Source organism: Microtus ochrogaster, chromosome 10 (genome assembly GCF_000317375.1).
Source record: "Microtus ochrogaster isolate Prairie Vole_2 chromosome 10, MicOch1.0, whole genome shotgun sequence".
Lineage (NCBI taxonomy): Eukaryota > Metazoa > Chordata > Mammalia > Rodentia > Cricetidae > Microtus > Microtus ochrogaster.
In genome coordinates, this window is record NC_022016.1 from 85003794 (window position 1) to 85015787 (window position 11994).

General features: G+C 53.3%; 1 protein-coding gene across 1 annotated transcript in view; it reads left to right on the forward strand.

Moving 5' to 3' along the window:
- Positions 1-522: 522 nt before the first annotated feature.
- The window catches only part of Plod1 (procollagen-lysine,2-oxoglutarate 5-dioxygenase 1), a 30114-nt gene continuing 18642 nt past the window's right edge, over positions 523-11994 (forward strand). Inside the window, exons 1-6 of the mRNA XM_005353742.3 lie at positions 523-684; positions 6772-6863; positions 7729-7862; positions 8194-8357; positions 9851-9963; positions 11061-11124. Of these exons, the coding sequence (XP_005353799.1) occupies positions 609-684; positions 6772-6863; positions 7729-7862; positions 8194-8357; positions 9851-9963; positions 11061-11124 (643 nt within the window). The 5' untranslated portion in view covers positions 523-608. The remainder of the gene's footprint in view (positions 685-6771; positions 6864-7728; positions 7863-8193; positions 8358-9850; positions 9964-11060; positions 11125-11994) is intronic.

The following is an 11994-nucleotide window of genomic DNA, read 5'->3' on the forward strand; positions in this document are numbered from 1 at the left end:
CCCCACCCCATCCATCCACTCACACTTCCATACCACAGTTAACCTCTGCAGCAAGAATTTTCTTGACTCTTTTCAGACTTCCCCCTCGGGGCAGAAAGGCAAATTAAGTGATTCTCTTTTGGGAGCTGGGACTAGCCTTTCTATAGTTTCAGCAAAAGTGTGTCCACCCCAGGCTCAAACCCTCACTTCTGGAGTCTGGTGAAGGCATAAAGAAAATGGAATCTCTGAGAGCTAACTCTGAGGTGCCCTACAGATCCCGCCATCTCCGTGCAGAGCCCAGTGAATATGAAGTCCCACTCTTCTAGACATCAAACCCTCGTCCTAGCCCAGTTCTTCCTCTGGGTAGTATTGCATCCCTTGGAGAGAGGTGGAGAGAGAATTGAGAGAGCATGGACCGGCCGGCGACAGGACCCAGGGACCACAATGACCTGCCCCACGTCTGGAGGACCTGAGCGCCTTGCGAGAAAACCCTTCCCCGGGGCGGGCGGAGGAGTGCGCGACAACGCCTCCGGGGCGGGCCCAGTGCGTGGCAGCGCCGGCCGGCCCAGTCGCGAAGTTTCCAGTTCAGCTTGTGTCTCGAAGCAGGCGGATCGTACCCAGACCCGGCTATGCGGCCCCTGCTGCTCCTGGCCCCGCTGGCCTGGCTCCTTCTGGCCCAGGCGAAGGACGACGCCAAGCTGGAGGGTGAGGGCGCGGTGTGGGGAGCGGTGCCGGGCAGCCTCGCCGAGGACCCGAGTGTCCAGGCGACCTGGGGAAGGAGGGCGGGGGAGCTGGGTTGCGGTCTTCTGTCCACTTGCCCGCGGATGACTCCGACAGATCACTTCCTCTCATGGGGCCACGATTCCCACGTTTGTGCAGCGGGCAGGAGAGGAGGCAGCCGAGATACACCTCCCCATTCTCCACCCCCATTCAGAGCACAGAGGAGCCGGTGATAATTCCCATAATAAGTAGCAAGGCTCCTGTTGCTCGGACAGGACCTACTGCAGCCCGGCTTCACCAGTTAAGAGAGTTTGCTACTCTGGGAGTGTTTCCTTATATCATCCCCATTTTTGAGCTTCACAAACTGAGGCTCCAGAGTTGATTGGTTTCCCCCAAGGTCACACAGCTTTTGGGCATTGAAAATGGCTTCTTTCCCCCTCTCTGGACGTGTCTGCTTCCAGAGCCCAGCTCTGAGCTCCTGTTATCTTTAGGGTGAGGCAGGGGCTTTGGAGTGAAGGAGGTAAGCGTGGCTGGCAGCTGAGAGAGGTTGATCCCAGGTCGGCCAGACTCCTGGACAAGTGCTCATTCTGCTTCTCCAAGGGCTACTGGGTTCCCAACTGTGCCCCACTATCCTGAGTGGGTGTTCCTGTCCTCCCACCCCTTGTTGGACCCTAGCCCCCTAGCACTGTTCTCTGAGTCCTTGAGATCCCCCCTCCAAGCCAGGAGGTCAGACTGGACTACCCAGACAAATAAAGACAAACTGACCACATTCTCCAGGGCATCCTGTTCCCCTCTGCCCATCCTGCTGGAAGACCCGGGAAGTGGCCTTGACATTGTAGGTGGTAGGATAGTTAAAGGAATCTGGGTGGGTTAGAGAAGCTGCCCAGTTGGTAAGAACATACACCTAGCATGCATGCAGTCCAGGATTTGGTCCCCAGCACGTCAGAGACTGAGCATGGTTATGCATGCCTATAACCCCAGTAACCCCAGTACTCAGGGAGGTTGAGGCAGAATCGTCAGAAGGTCATCCTCAGCAACATAAAAAGTCAGTCTAGGCTGTTTGAGACACACACACACACACACACACACACACACACACACACACAGAGGGGGGGGGACGGGGAGGGCCCTAGCTTTGAGACCCATATGCTGGGAACCAGGGATTTTTGCATGCCTGCCGATTCTGTGCTAAATTATACACAGGGTCACACACCTCCCACTGGTAACGTTGATGACATACGGTCTCTGAGAATCTTAGTGTTCACGGCGTCAGAGCAGGATGACAATACCTCGTTCCTAGAGATCATGAGAGAGGGAGGCCAGTTCCTGAGTCCCCTTAAAAGTCAAGGCACTGAACATTTTCTCTCTGCGCTCAGAGGAGCTAGTTTTCCTGGAGGGTCTAATCCATCAGGGTAGAGAGAGGGAGACCGATAAGAGAATATCTGATGGGGAAGTCCGACCCCAGGATTCAGCTGGTGATGTGTGCAGAGGATCCACTCCCTGGCAGGAGCCTGGAGCCCTGCATCGGCCACCCCCATCCACCTCCACTATCTCACTTTCTCCTGCTGCTGCCGCCTGCCCTTCTACTCCAGCCCATCCCGGTTAGAACCTCGGCTGCCCTCTAGGTATGTCAGAGACGATCCTGCTGGTGACCGGGCTCCAGGTGCCCTGATCCTACAATGTAGATGAGGAAACTGAGGCATTTGCTGAGCCGTCTGTCCTCGTCACCCTGCTCTGACATCTCTCTGTCATCTCTGAAGACCTGGGTCACAGTTTGTCAGTCTGGGGAAATGGCTGCTGGACTTTGGGCAGCAGGTGGAAAGGCTAAGCTTACAGGCTGCCAGGCCTATGTGGCCCTGGTGGCTGTTGAGCATACACAGCAAGCAAGGAAGTAGGAGTGATATCCTGGTGCAACCCAAGCCCCATGTTGACACTGGTTGGGTGGCCCAGAGCTCTCAGGAGGCTCATAGTGGACTGGAGAGGATACCTGCCCTGGAGGAGGCCTGAGAAGCCCCAGTAATTCTGAATTCTACCTTTAGTGTGCTCTACCATGCTGGGTGCTGTGGCAGGTTAAGAGTGTGGACGTGGCTGGGCGTGGTGGGGCACATCTTCCATCCCAGCACTCCGGGAGGATAGGCAGGTGGATCTCTGTGAATTCCAGACCATCCTGGTCTATGGAGTGAGTTCCTGGACAGACAAGGATGTACAGAGAGATCCTGCCTCAAAACCACAACAAAAAGCATGTGGCTGTGATCTCTGCGTGACAAAGCAGTCCTGTAATCACAGCCCTTGGGAGGCTGAGGCTGGGGGATTGTGAGTTTGAGGCCAGGCTAGGTGGTGCAGTACTGTAATCACAGCCCTTGGGAGGCTGAGGCTGGGGGATTGTGAGTTTGAGGCCAGGCTAGGTGGTGCAGTACTGTAATCACAGCCCTTGGGAGGCTGAGGCTGGGGGATTGTGAGTTTGAGGCCAGGCTAGGTGGTGCAGTACTGTAATCACAGCCCTTGGGAGGCAGAGGCTGGAGGACTGTGAGTTTGAGGCCAGGCTAGGCCACTTAGTAAGACCTAATGTTCAAAGCAAAAAACATCTAGGCGTGATGGAAAATGCTTTTAATCCTGTCACTTTGGAGACAGAGGCAGGCAGATCTCTCTGAGTTCAAGGTCAGCCTGGTCTATACAGTAAGTTTCAGGTCAACCAGGGCTATATAGTAAGACCCTGTCTCAAACAAAAATGCTAGCCAGTTTGTTTGTTTCACTCCCAGGTCTGTGATCTTAGGCATATCTATAGCTTCTCTGTGCCTCAGTTACTCCATCTATAGAAGGATGATAAAAGTATCACTGCCCTTATAGGGTGCATCTTTGTTTTTGAGATAGAATCTCATTTAGTCCGTGCTGGCCTTGAACTGGGATATAGTGATGGGTGACCCCGAACTTTGGCTCCTCCTCCCATCTCCTTCAAGCCGGAATTACAGATGTGTGCTGCAGGCCCGAGGCCTCATGGGGTACTGGATACAGTGAGGAACATATGCTTGCTTCTGGCAGTGTGTGGCCTCTTAGAAGGACTCAGTTGACGGCCACTCTTACTAAAATCGGCTTGTCCTGTTGCTCCTTAAACAGTGCACTCTGCCTTGGTGTGAGAGAGGGAGGCCAAGGAAGAAGCTGCGGCCCTAAGGAAGAGGGTTGGGTTTGTACCAGTACTGGACCAACCAGGTTCAGGAGTGAAATGAAGGAGGACTTCCTGGAGGAAGTGGGCGGGGGGAGGGGTGAGTGTTGAGGACAGGTCAATGGAGTGGAGAGGAGGCTTCCTGGGAGGCACGGGGAAGGTCTGGGAAGCCAGGGGCCTCCCCTTCAACCCCATCAGCCAGTTTCCTCAGGTGGATGAAGAGATGGTGTTTTCTTCTCTCCCTGCCTGTCTGTCCCTCTCTCTTTCTCTTCTGCGGTTACTCATTTGTATGGACACGTGTTGAGGTCAGAGGACAGCGTGCAGGGGTCTGAGTCAGTTCTGTCCGTCCACTGTGCGGCTTCTAAGGATCAGGGTCAGGTCTTCAGACTGGGTGCCGAGCCATCTCGCCGGCTTAAGGTCAGCCTTTATTGCTTAGTGTTGTTTGGAAGCAGGGCCTTGAGAATGGAAGACTTGGTGCCTGGTCCCCTCTTCTGCTCCCCTGCCTCTGCCTCCTCCCTTGGAGAATCCAGAATCTCTCTCACACACACTCACACACATACACACATGCACACACACACACACCCTTGGAGAATCCGGAATCACACACACATGCACGCACACACACATACCCTTGGAGAATCCGGAATCACACACACACACCCTTGGAGAATCCAAAGTTGCACGCACACACCCTTGGAGAATCCAAAATCACACACACACACACACGCCCTTGGAGAATCCAGAATCATACACATGTACACACACACACACGTGCGCATACACACCCTTGGAGAATCCGGAATCACACACACACACACACCCTTGGAGAATCCGGAATCACACACACACACACACACACACACACACGCACACACGCACATGCTGGCCTGACACTCTTCCTGCCCCCCTTTTGGCAAGGGGGTCTCAGAGCTGGTGACCAGTTCTTCTTACCTTTAGGGAGACTTGACCATCCAGGCCAGAGTTGGAGGCAGCCCTTCCCCTCATGGGAACAGCAGCTTTCTTCTCTGAACTTCAAGTGGGGAGGTTACTCCTCCAGAGTTCTTCATGGCATTGTCCGCTCCTTCCCAAGCCCACACTACTGGGTCCTGCCAACCCCTTCTTGGTCCCCGTGGCACTGATCCCTTGCTACGGGACAGCCTCCTGCCTGTGTAGCCTCAGCCAGCTTGGGAGAGCTGGTCCCTTTGTTCTCTGGGCTCTAGCTCCTGATGTCTAGTGGTAGGGGAACGGAAAGGACTTACCTGCCTGCTGCTGGCCTGGCTGGGTTTTTGATTTTGTTTTGTTTTGTTTTTCTTCTTGAGGGGGGTATAGCACAAATAATAAAAACCCAGAAACAGATATTGGGGTTCTACCTGGGGATCAGAAAAGCAAAGCAGCCAACTACTGTCTCTTACCTCTGCTTCTTTCGAAATAGCGATCCTGCCTCCAGGAACCCTCAGAATGAGACTGTGTCTGAGAGCTGTCTCCTCCCATCTTATATTCCTCTCTAGGGCTGAGATTAAAGGCGTACACCAACCACTACCAACTAACTTTGGCGAACTAGTGTGGCTTTGGGGATTAAAGATGTGTGTCACCACTGCCTGGTCTGTAAGGCTGACCAGTGTGGCTGTTTTACTCTCTGATATTCAAACAAGTTTTATTTATTTATTATTAAGTATCACTATGGTACCACACAACAACGACAGTATTTTGGTCACCTAGGTAAATGGGAATCCTGAATGCAGAGGAACCATAACAACCAATGAATAGTGGGCCTGTCCCCCAAGGGCAGAAGTCTGAGTGGGATTCACAGGGGTTGATAGTGGGAAGGGAGGGGGTGTATGATGACTGGCCCTGGGATTCCTGGCAAGAAGGACAGAAGCCGGCAGGAAGACTCAGGCTGAAGAGCCTACACAAACCAAAGAATGAGGCCACCTCTGTCTGCACAGAGCCGTGACTACTGGACAAGGCATTCTCCTCGCTGGTCAGCCCCACTGACTTCCCTCAGTGTGCCAAATGTCTAGTAGCTCTGAAAGACAGAGACTTCATTGACCTTACTGCATAAAGCCAGGGACTCTCCCTTCTTAGGTATCACAGCCTCCCAGTGGGGTCCAGAGGGGCTTCTGGGGGGCTCCCACCCACAGACGATACCTTGGGAGCTGCTTCTAACATGTTCTGCTGCAGAGATGAAGTCACACTGCAGAGCAGGGAGAGGCCCCTTGTTAGGAAGTGTTAACAAAGCCAGGCTTGTTGAGTGTGGCAGTGCATGCCTGCACCCTCAGCGTTTGGGAGTGGGGGCAGGAAGATCAGTAGAGACATTCAAGGGCAGCTTTGTTACCTGTGGAGTTGGATATGGGGCTGGGTTATACGAGACCCCTTTTCAAAATGAGAGGGAGGGAGGCGGAGGAAAAATCGTACCACAGACATGGACAGCTGCTGGGATTTCAAGTCCGTTTCCGCCCCAGGCAGTCTGAACGGGAGGTGTGGCATCGGGAGAGTCACCCCCACAGGCTGGGGGAAGACCAGAGTGGATGAGTATGTCCACGCTCACTGTCCGCATAGAGAGCAGGTGGCCATCTCCTCTCTGATGCCCAGCACTGGCCATAGATCCCCCCACAGACGGCACTCAGGGCATCTTCCCCTCCTCCCCAAGTGGTGCCTGCACCCTCTAAAGCCAGAGACTTGGTTTCATAAACCAGGGTGCAGACACCCTCTCCCCTGGGTGCTGCCCGATATGTTTGTCAGTTTCCATAGCCAAGGAGCCAGGGAGTAGGCAAAGAAGGGTTATGCCCCAACTCTGTTCTTAACCCCTGGCACAGCCTGAGCCCTTGTCTGTGGTGGTGTGATGAGGAAGGCCACTGGTCAAGACTCTCCTCTGCCCTCATTCAGCTCACCATGTCCTTCTCTGTCTACAGACAACCTTTTGGTCCTCACTGTGGCCACAAAAGAGACCGAGGGCTTCCGCCGCTTCAAGCGTTCAGCCCAGTTCTTCAACTACAAGATTCAGGTGAGGGGGCTTCCTAGGTTGGGCGGAGACAGTGTGTGTGTGTGTGTGTGAGAGAGAGAGAGAGAGTGTGCTGGTGGGGGATCCAGGGGCTATGGCTTCTCCTTCCCCTTGGAGCAGACTCAAGAGCCAGGAGGAGCATAGGTTAGGATGAGGGACAGAGTGTGAGCAGATTCTAGGAGGCGAGAGAGAGATGCGGAATAGATCTGGATAGTAGCATAGGGAGGCCTCTCTTGGAAGACTAGTGTGGATGGCAGGACCTAGAAACCTTCATTCCCACAATCCTCTGGGGCATGCTTGTCTGCCATGCCTGTCTTCTGTGGGCAGTTCATGGGGCCCAGCCCTGCAGGGAGTCAGCCCTCCCCTCGGCGGCCCCATTCTGAGTACTTCTCTGTCAGTCATGGTGTTGGGCGCTGGGGACAGAGATATATTCAACGCTGGCTTCATCGTGGCCTACACAGAAAGAAGTGTGTCAGCTGCCATGGATCCAGATGACGCAGAGTGCTGCTTCAGGCATGGCTGGAGCTTCATTTTTCTATCTCCAGAGACAAGCTCTCTCCACTGTGCTAAGGAACTCTAGCCCCAGACTTCTGCACCCCAACTTTTCAACATTAGCCGATCGCAGCTTTAATACAACAGACCCAGGGAAGACTCCAATAGGACATGTTTGGCTTACATACTCCAAGCTCTAGCTGTGGGGAGGGCAGAGGAGTGGGAAGTAGTGGTTGGTTATCCCTGGTCACATGACCACCGCTGGCATCACCTGGTATGGTTTTCCTACATTGGGTTGAAAGGAAGTAAAGAAGTCTACTGCCCAAACTGGTGGAGGAATATTCCTCTACCGAGAGCTGGGCACCTCTCTCTGCAGGCACTGGGCTTGGGGGAGGACTGGAGCGTGGACAGCGGGCCATCGGCAGGGGGAGGACAGAAGGTTCGGCTGCTGAAGAAGGCGCTGGAAAAGCACGCAGACAAGGAGGACCTGGTTATTCTCTTCACTGACAGGTGGGTGTGCCAGGAATTCCTGTTTGGGTCCCTGGAGTGCAGCTAAGCTTATCTAAGGTCGGGAGACCCCAGGAAAAGTCTCTCTGATGTAGGCCAATGATGGGAGGTGTGAGCTGCCAGAGATGACATTCGAATATGACAAGGGCATGGATTATGGGGACTGTCTCTGCCCAGCATGGGCATGGAAATGTGGCAGACTGAGGGAGGTAGGGGCATGCAGCTCCGTCTCCCAGGTGGTGGCTGGTGCAGGATGTGAGGGGCTCCTGATCCCTGGTCCTTCCGTGTGATCCCTCTCTGGACCTGCGTCAGTTTCTTTCTGCTTTGATCACAGTTACGATGTGGTGTTTGCCTCGGGGCCTCGAGAACTCTTAAAGAAGTTCCAGCAGGCCAAGAGCCGGGTGGTCTTCTCAGCTGAGGAACTTATCTACCCCAACCGGAGACTAGAGGCCAAGTATCCGGTGGTCTCTGACGGCAAGCGGTTCCTTGGCTCTGGAGGTAAGAGGCTGGGTGGAGGGCATGGGGTCCAGTATCTGACGTCGCTGTGGGTTGTGGGTTCCAAAGACACACAATCTCAAAGAGAGCCTCTGAGGGATGTCTTCCTCGATTAGTTGAAGCCATCCAGCTGTGCTGGAGAAACTGGAGTCACCACTGAGTCCAGTAGCCCAGCGTGGGGCTACATGAGACCTGAGTCCAAAAAAAAAGGGGGGGGGCAGGACCAATGAAATTTCTCAGTGGCCATAGCTTCTTGCCATCAAGCCTGACAATCTGGTTTGATCCTTAGAGTCTGTCCGCATGATGGGGGCTGGAGAGATGACTCAGCAGTTAAGAGCACTGGCTGCCTTTCCAGTGGTCCTGAGTTCAATTCCCAGCAACCACATGGTGGCTCACAAGCATCTGTACTGGGATCTGGCGTCCTCTTCTGGTGTGCGTGAAGACAGAGCACTCATATATATAAAACATGCATAAATAAATCTTTAAAAAATCCACGTGATGGAGGGAGAGCAGCAGCTTCTGCAAGTGGTCCTCTGACTTATACACACACGGCTGGGGATGTACCTCAGTTGGTAGAACGCTTGCTCAGCATGCTCAGAACCCTGGGATCCATGGCCAGCACTGCACAGGAGATATGGTGCCACACTTCTGCACTCCTGGAATTGGAGAGATGGTAGCAGAAGGATCATCATAAGGGTCTCCTTGGTTAGTTAATGAGGGCAAAGCCGACCAGAGAGAGCTATGTGAGATCTTTTCTTAAAAACAACTAAAAACCTCTGTATCTATTGAGACGTATACCCACTGCCCTCTGGGCCTCCTCCTCCTCTCCTGGTGCTGAGCCTGGCCTCTGTCTTTGTCTTGTAACCCCTCTGGCACTTCAGCCCTCAACCCTTTCTCGTCCTTTCAGAGAGTAGAAGCACAGGCCCCACCAGCCAGTCTCACTGGTCCAGAGAGCTAACACTGTTCTTATGGGTGGGGGGGTGCTGGGATACGGAAGTTGCCTAGCCCAGGGGTCATGTCCTGTTTCTTCCCTTTCTTGCTTGTGCAGTCCTCAGTTTATCCAGGAGCGTGTGTGTGTGTGTGTGTGGGGGTCATGTCCTGTTTCTTCCCTTTCTTGCTTGTGCAGTCCTCAGTTTATCCAGGAGCTCCTCTGGGCTTCCCCTGCTGGTCAAGGCTCAGACCCTGGAGTGCTCTGTGCCATTTTTCCAGCCTCCCCCCTTCTCTGATCTAAGTTGCTCAGATGACTATATAAAGAGGATCCAAGCTTGGATCCTTGCAGATCTGCTGTCTAGGGGCCTAGCACTAAGTGGGTGCAATTGAGTGGGTTCTGTTGATCTTGGGAAAGCTTCGCTGGTGGCTTTAACTAGCGTGTATCCCACCTCCCCTCAGGCAGAAGTGAAGAGGTGAGGTTTACAGTGGGAGGTGAATGGGAGGGGAGGAAGCTAGCCCAGGGACTGGAAGCTAAATGTCAGAATCTGTCCCCTCTACCACCGCAGGTTTTATTGGTTATGCCCCCAATCTCAGCAAACTGGTGGCCGAGTGGGAGGGCCAGGACAGTGACAGTGACCAGCTCTTTTACACCAAGATCTTCTTGGACCCAGAGAAGAGGGTAAGAGGTGGTAGGTGGGATGGGCAGAGGGGTCTGGGGACTGCTGACCCTGGATCACACTAGCCAGGCTGAACTGGGGACGGTCCTTTGGGGTCTGAGCCACTGGGTTAGTGCCTTTGTCCATTTGGGCTATTGTGACAAACTGCCATAGACTTGGGGGCTTTTACATAATATGGTCATTGCGTAGAGTTCTGGAATGATTGGGTGCAGTGTGGTTGGGTTAAAGCAAAGCCAAGGGCCTGTGTTGTGGTCAGTGGGTATTGCCAAGCATGGTGACTTAGTTCAGGCTCCCAGACCCACATGGTAGAAGAAGAAAACAAACTTCTGCAGATTGTCCTCTGGCCTCCATACATGCAGTACGGCACACAGATGCACACAAACATAAACACATAAAAAATAAGGAAATGCATGTGGCTGGAGAGATGGCTTAGTGGTTAAAAGCACTTGCTGCTGTTGGCAGAGGACCAGGCTTCTGTTCCCGGCACCCACGTGATGGCTCAAAATTGTCTGTAGTTCTAGTTCCAGGGATCTGTTGCCCTCTTGGTTTCTGTGGGTACATGCACGTGGCACACTTACATACATGCAGGCAAAACACGCATATACATAAAAATAAATAAACATTAAAAAAAAGCTACACCTGGTGATGTCTCTGTAATCCCAGAGAGACTAAAGGATCGTGAATTGGAGGCCAGCCTAGGCTACGCAGCTCGAAACCAGCCTGCACATTCTGTGAAACTGTCTCAGAAACCAAAAATTAATGTATTATTAATTTTTATTATAATACATATACCGTTAGTATCTCTCTCAGGAATGTTGTGGTGATCAGATTCATACATGTACATAGGAGCTCGGCACTGGAGACTGGCACATAGGAACATCACGCCTTAGCGTGTGCTGTCCTATAGCTGTCGTCCTTATGGCTGAACCAGCTGCTTCCTTAGCTTCTTTCCGGCCTTGAGATTTCCTGGTTCTCTGAATAGAGCCAGGATGTAGCAGGCTGAGCCAGTGTGGGGACAGGATCCTAATGCTGGGTGTGCTGGGGACCTGGTCTTGCCTGGGGCCTGTCCCTGCTGCAGCCCAGGCCCTCCTTCCTGCAGGAGCAAATCAATATCAGCCTGGACCACCGCTGCCGAATCTTCCAGAACCTGGATGGAGCCTTGGGTGAGCAGTGGCACTGGCAGGGGGTGGTGCCTGAGGGGGGGGTGTGAAACCTGAGGAGGAAGTGGGGTTTATGTGCGGAAGGACTTGAGGATTCCCGTCAGGGCTGGAACCAAAGAAGAAAAACCAAGTAACCCCTCCTTGGTCATTGCACTGAGCTGATGTCAGTCTTCTGCTCGGATCCCAGAGACCCTCCAGATGTCATGGGGGCAGAGTTGTGTCTCTCAGAAGGTGGGAGGAGGGCAGCCGTTCGGCTTAGGAGACTGTGGGATAGCCATCGCAGGCAGCTGGCCCTCGGCCCCACCCTGCATGCCGTGTCAGTACAAGGGAGCCCTTCTCCTTGGGCCCCAGACTGGAGATGACTTTGCTCTGCTACAAGTCTTCCTGATTAACCACACATATCATACACACCGCTCTCAGTACTGCCCTGTGTCTGAAGCTGGGATGTTCTAGTCTTTGCTGCCCCTCCCCGATTCCACTTCTGGCTCTAATGGGTCACCACACAAAAGACAGGGGTCGCTGTTGCCCCTCTGTTCCTTCCATGCTGCTGTGTTGAGTGCCTGCCAACCACACATTTACCCCATGAAGAAGGGATTTTGAGGCTGGTGAGATGGCTCAGCGGGTAAAGGCACTTGCTGCCAAACCTGAAGACCTGACTTTGAGCCCCAGAACCCACATGGTTGAAAGAGAGAACCGACCTTGGCAAGTTGTTCTCTTACCTCCACATATACACCCCCAACACTAAATTAATCAAGGCAACTTTTCTTTTTATTTTGAGACAGAGTTTCTTTGTGTAGCCCTTACTGTGTTAGAACTCACTTTGTAGGTCAAATAGGCCCTGAACTCAGAGATCTGCCTGCTAGAATTGAAGGC